This window comes from Populus euphratica, unplaced genomic scaffold (genome assembly GCF_000495115.2).
Source record: "Populus euphratica unplaced genomic scaffold, PopEup_1.0 scaffold293.1, whole genome shotgun sequence".
Taxonomy (NCBI): domain Eukaryota; kingdom Viridiplantae; phylum Streptophyta; class Magnoliopsida; order Malpighiales; family Salicaceae; genus Populus; species Populus euphratica.
Window position 1 is genome coordinate 249,794 of NW_011500074.1, and position 6,000 is coordinate 255,793.

Genomic DNA, 6,000 nt, shown 5'->3' on the forward strand with positions numbered 1-6,000 from the left:
AAGGAGGTAGCCTGAAGTAACATGACCAAGGTCCACTAAATGATTAGATTGAACATTAGAGTCTTGCACCTTACTAACATCTACAACATTGTTGCTAGCAGTGTTGATGTGGTGATTTAAGTTTTGAGTATATCCTGAAATTTTAGGGAAAAAATCTCTAAATATTATTGGAAAGTGGACTTACCCCCTAGTTGTTGCAATGCGTTTATAATAACAAGAGAGTTGTGGTCTTAAAGCCTAGTTGGAGCCAAATAGGTAGCCTCCCTATAAGCTGGATCACTAGCTAGATATGGTTTAGCAATTGTCATCTCTTCACAATTTGAAAAAGATGTTATTTTCTCCCCCTTATCAAGCCCTACATCATGAGTAGTTTCAACTAGAATATTTGTTATAGTTCCATCCCAACTAGATTCAGAGCCACAGATTGTGTACCTATATTTTAAAAATAAGTTACTATGAAAGGTGTCCATAGAGTAGCAAATTAAGTCAGCCATGAGATAGTGAAGATTATCGATTTCGTCAATATTGATGGTATAATCTTCCTCGTCAATATGTAAGATGATTTTCTTCCTTATATCTCCATCACTTCTTGTATCAAGCAATAAGCATAAAGATAAAAGGGTTGAGTGTCTAAGGCCTAAACGGTCAAAGCCAATAATATCTCCTGTAGATATGAAAAGAGTTGTTAGACAGTTTCTGTTCCATCCAACGATTGGCAACCTTTGTATAGAGATCCATGCTAACCTATCAATGGCATAATCTATAGAAATCCATGGCCTTATATCATTAAAATATTTGTCCCAATAAGGCAAGTCAACCTTAAAAGCATGTATCATGGAGGGATGATCTTCAAATAGAAGCAGAACCTATAAAGCACGAAGAAAACTTATTCTTGTTGATTGAATATCACAACTAATAAGGTCATCTTGAATCTTTCCATAGTTTGCACCTACAGATATGGATGCAAGCAAACAATTATTCAACCATGATATATCTTATGGTTTTGGAGAGTAAATGACAGTTTCTTTCATCAAATCAAGTTTAGATGGCTTTTAAGAAAGACAAGTTTCTTATGTCGACATCAGATGTTACAGGATATCCATAATTTGCAGAACTGTTATATAGGTTCAGTGATCTCTTGTTTTAAAATGTGGGCTTTTCAGTCTAACTACAAGTTTAAGGGGATTTTATGGGATTTTTCCTTGGGTGTCTTATTTCAAATCTTGCTAAGCTTGCAACTTGTAAGAGTCAAACCAAATATTATTTAAGCTACAAAGTAGATCATTAGTTAAGTCATTAGAGAAAAAGGTACAAAACCCAAATCATCTTCCAGCTTAGTTTGGTTTTCTTGCCATAAAAAGGCTTTGGACAGATCCAATTTGGAGAAGATGAGCTTGAAGATCATGGTAGGAAAGGTAACTTGGATATCTTTCCAAGTAGAACTTATATGGTTGAGGGTGGTATGTATGGGTCAGGGGATATGGAATTGGAAAGATTTCGGTATTTTGGTTATGTGATGTTAGTTGGCCATGACTTTTTTGGAGAGGTTTGTTTTAGCTTCAATATTGTTAGGATAATTTGAAGCTTGTTTTGTCCCTTTATTAGTAGTTTCATTAAATAAATAAGACTATAATGTGAGAGCAAGTCCTTCTTTCGTTTTAGGGATTTCCATCTAGTCAATACATTTCTTAGCCAAGTTGCAAATTCAACTAACTTTTATGTCAATTAATATTAGATTTCATTAAATAAACCAAACTTCTAGTCACTGACTCCTGTCATTGAGATTTAGCTTCAAGTCTATCGGACTAATACTGGTGGGGCGCACCCAATTATAAGTCATTATCTTAAATATTGTGATGGGTGTGTGTGTTTGTTTTGTGGTTACACTGTATTTTGAAAGAAAAGGAATTTATTTCTTTAAATTAATTATTTTTGGTGTTTTTGAATAGTTTTAATGTATTGATATCAAAAATAAATTTTTTAAAATGAAAAAAAATATTATAATATATTTTTAAACAAAAAACACTTTATAAAATAATTGTTATCACAATGTCAAACATCACCACAGTATGCTTTTCAAAAGTTATTTTTGCTAGAAAATAAATTAAAATAATTTTTTATTTTTAATATTAACATAGTAAAATTAAAATTTAATTTGATATTTTTTAAAATAAATATACTTTTAAAAAAATATTTAAAAACAAAAGCTATTATATTTCCAAACGAAATGGAAGACAAGTATGATAAAAGAAAAAAAAAAGAACATAGCTAACATTATTACATATATCTAAAGGTGTATTTAATTAAAAAATTACGAACACACACCTTTAGAACAAGATAATTAAATGTGCAATTGAAAAACTAAACATTAAACTTAACTATCAAAAGTAATTTTTTTTTCTAAGAGGACAACCAAAATCTAAAACTATTGTTCATTCTTAATATTCGTCAAGCATAAATTTATGAAAGAAAGTACAAGCAAACAATGATCGATGAAACTCAAGCTAATCCCTAAATATTTCCTAAGATAATTAATAAAGTTCTCTTTGTAGTTTGTACACTTTGTACAATAACGTAATTAACCTCACCCTTGTACGGGTATAAAGATAACACCACCTCCTCACTTGAAAACTACTAAAAAAAGGCTTCACGGCAAAGGCTTCCTTCCTACGAACCTGGCTTAATCATCTTTTTAACTAAAGAAGCCATTCACCTTATTCTCCTTTCTTCTTTTTCCTCTCACTAAAACCTCAATCTAATAAATTATATGAGTGTTACACCACACCAACAGCAACAACCATGCACAAAGGAGGAGTCTTTGTCATTTCTGCTCTACCAAATGCTCTTTCTCTCATCACCATTTTCTCTGAAGCTTTCCTTTGCTTGTCTCTGCAGCTAATCTAGTAAAGGGAGACCCGTCACCTTGAACAACCAAATTAGGGAGAAATTGAGGTGGGATTTCACTGCTGTAATTCCCCTGATCATAAGAAATATAAGATGGATTATAGAACTCAAGGAGATCTGTACTGTTCTTGGCTAGAGGGTGATTATAAACAAGATCACTTTGATTTGACGATTTATTGTCAAGTGAATCCTTAATGCTTGAACTACATTGTCTTGGCTGAGTTTGATAGAAGACCTTTGAAACCACTAACTCTCCATCTTTCTCTTCTTCATTGTCTCCAAGATGGTATTGATGCATGACCCAGTTTGTCTTTTCAGGTTTCCTTTGCCTACCATAATTAGTGTAGAGCACCAGAATTTTTTTGAATCCCTTGACTGTCCCACCAGCAAAAACTTGCCTAGTCTTGCCTGTTTTGTGCCATCTGGTTTCACTTCCATCTTCATCAGTGTGCACCTTTCTGCGTTTTCTAGTTCCAGTTGTGTATGCCTTTGACGGACGATGAAAGAAGTGGCGGATTTGGCCATCATTGCTTACTCCTGCATGATGAGAATTGCCGAATGACATATAATCATAAAATAACACTAAAAGGGTAAAGCACTTGCTTAACTAAAAATGGCCGCTAACACTTGTAACATAACATTTGAAACATTATAAGGTTTTTATTTCCTTGAGACATTACAATGCCATGTCGCAGCTTAAACATGGCAGATAAATTGGTTACTAGCTAAACTAACCATTTGACATGAAATGGAAGAGCACACTAACCGTAAGAAATATGTCACATTTTTTTCTGAGTTGAAAAAATGCTGCCATGTAACCTAACATAGCCTGAATCATTTTTAGCTTGATTAGAAGTTTAGGATCCGAATGATGCATGGATTGATAAGATATAATAAAATTCTTTTATCCATTAGTGAGGCAATCACCACCAGAACATTAATTTACATGGCCAGCTTAACTGTAACATAAATGAGTTGGTTAAGTAATAAAGGCAATCAAGAACACTCCTATGCGTGCCTTTACACTTTCTCATATACACAATATGAAAGCAATGTTTGAAACCCAAAACCTAAAAATTAAAGAGTAAAGAAAAAAAATTCAGCCTTAATAGTCCAAGCTAACCGTAAGAAATATGTCACATTTGTTTCCGAGTTGAAAAAATGCTGCCATGCAACCTAACATAGCCTGAATCATTTTTATCTTGATTAGAAGTTTAGGATCCGAATGATGCATAGATTGATAAGATATAATAAGATTCTTTTATCCATTAGTGAGGCAATCACCACCAGAACATTAATTTACATGGCCAACTTAACTGTAACATAAATGAGTTGGTTAAGTAATAAAGGCAATCAAGAACACCCCTATGCGTGCCTTTACACTTTCTCATATACACAATATGAAAGCAATGTTTGAAACCCAAAACCTAAAAATTAAAGAGTAAAGAAAAAAAATTCAGCCTTAATAGTCCAAAAATAAAAAATTGCTGACCAGAAGAGCTATTAACTGAAACTAATAAAATTACTGACCAGAAGAGCTATTAACTGAAACTAAAACACCAACCTAATTAACCATCTAATCACCCTAGTTAATCCTTTATTCTAAGGTTTGTTGGTGCAAAAACCCTATCAATAACAGCGTAGCAATCGTCGATGTTATGTAAAACCTAAATCAAAAGCTAGAAAAAGAGCAAGATACTTATTGCTGGGAAAAAAGGAAAAAAACCAGTGCAATCACCTGGTAGATTCTCAGGATGAGTGTAGCAAATTCCATTCTCCCCCTCTATTGATGGGATAAATTCATCAATTAGAGGATGGAGTTTACGCTTGTCTGATAACACCTTTGCTTCTAAATGCCCAAGTATTTCTTGGTCAGTTGGATCGAACTTCACTCCTGCTGGTAGTCCCGGCAAATCATGAATTATACCACCCTATATATAGACATAGATAAATAATTTATCCATAAAAAAATAAGATAAAAAAAAAATGACTACAAGGCGACAACAGTAAGTTCCACGCAGCAGCATATACTATATACCTGATCTTGGAACTCAAAATTATGGCCACAAGAAGGGCAAGTTATCCTCCGAATTTCATTAGTTTCTGCTTCGACAAAAGCATCTTCTTTTGAGCTACTTGTGGCTAATTGAATGGCCCTTTCAAATACTGAATTATTACTGCACCATGTCATCTCTATAGTGTTTCTCTGATTCTCATTCCACAACGGAATTTTCCCTGTTGTCTCGGCTTCAAGCTCGCTTCTCCCCAAAAAAAAATAATTAAATAAATAAAATATAATGCTACCAAGATGAAGACATAAAAAGAAAAGAAAAGGAAAATCATATAGAGTAAGCAAATCAAAGAAAACTTGTCTCTGGATACACGTTTTTTGAGCTTGTTACTCGAATATTGTCCACTTGTTGAATCGTGTTCTATGTTAGGCAAAAGAATTTAATTCTTCTACACCTTTTCTTGCTTTCTTCGATTTATTTTTGTATAGTACTGAATAAAGCATACCTGCAAGTAGCTATTCTTGGACAGAGAGGGGGAGAGAGAGAGAGAGAATTTGATAAAGGCTAGAGAGAGAGAGAGAGAGAGAGAGAGAGAGAATGGAATTTCTAGACAAAAAATGGGTTGCTTGGACATCAAGCTTGGGTTATGATATTGTATGTACGTTAGTATCAAACAATACATGCAGTCTTCTTAATCTCTTTGCTCTTTGGGCATGTCTGAAAAATATTAGGGTTACTTTAGTATGTAATATTGTATTAACAGTTTTTTGAAAGTTAAATAATAACAGACCTAATCTTAAAGAGAAAGCGGGCTATTTTGAGTGGGAATTTGATCAACACGATTCTAATTCAAGGACATTTCACCTCTTAGAGAGAAAGAAATATATAGGAGGAGGTTCTTAGCTCTACTGTCACCCTAGAGCCTGCTTAAAGCTATGTAAAAATCTGCCATATAATAACACTGTAAAATTGGAGCCAACGGGTATGAAAATAACAGTGAGCTAGCCGTATATATATATGTTACACCTACTTTGTATTGCTACATCGATCATCTACTAATTCTTTTCTTCACTTGGACTACACA

General features: G+C 33.5%; 1 protein-coding gene across 1 annotated transcript; it reads right to left on the minus strand.

Annotated features, from left to right (window-relative positions):
• Nucleotides 1-2,414: 2,414 nt before the first annotated feature.
• On the minus strand, nucleotides 2,415-5,757 carry LOC105108572 (NAC domain-containing protein 8-like). The gene is made up of 4 exons (XM_011002918.1): nucleotides 5,422-5,757; nucleotides 4,943-5,162; nucleotides 4,643-4,835; nucleotides 2,415-3,441 (listed from the first exon to the last, which is right to left on the minus strand). The coding sequence occupies exons 2-4, from the start codon at nucleotides 5,093-5,095 to the stop codon at nucleotides 2,855-2,857; spliced, it is 933 nt and encodes a 310-aa protein (XP_011001220.1). The 5' UTR covers nucleotides 5,096-5,162; nucleotides 5,422-5,757; the 3' UTR covers nucleotides 2,415-2,854.
• Between the last annotated feature and the right edge of the window lie 243 nt (nucleotides 5,758-6,000).

What these genes read in the sequence shown, in the direction of transcription:
- LOC105108572 (XM_011002918.1), bottom strand. Translation starts at nt 5,095, where the DNA reads ATGACATGGTGCAGTAATAATTCAGTATTTGAAAGGGCCATTCAATTA. An exon ending in ATTTTGAGTTCCAAGATCAG is followed by an intron (nt 4,836 to 4,942) that starts GTATATAGTATA and finishes GTCTATATATAG; the next exon opens with GGTGGTATAATTCATGATTT. An exon ending in TCATCCTGAGAATCTACCAG is followed by an intron (nt 3,442 to 4,642) that starts GTGATTGCACTG and finishes CTCATCATGCAG; the next exon opens with GAGTAAGCAATGATGGCCAA.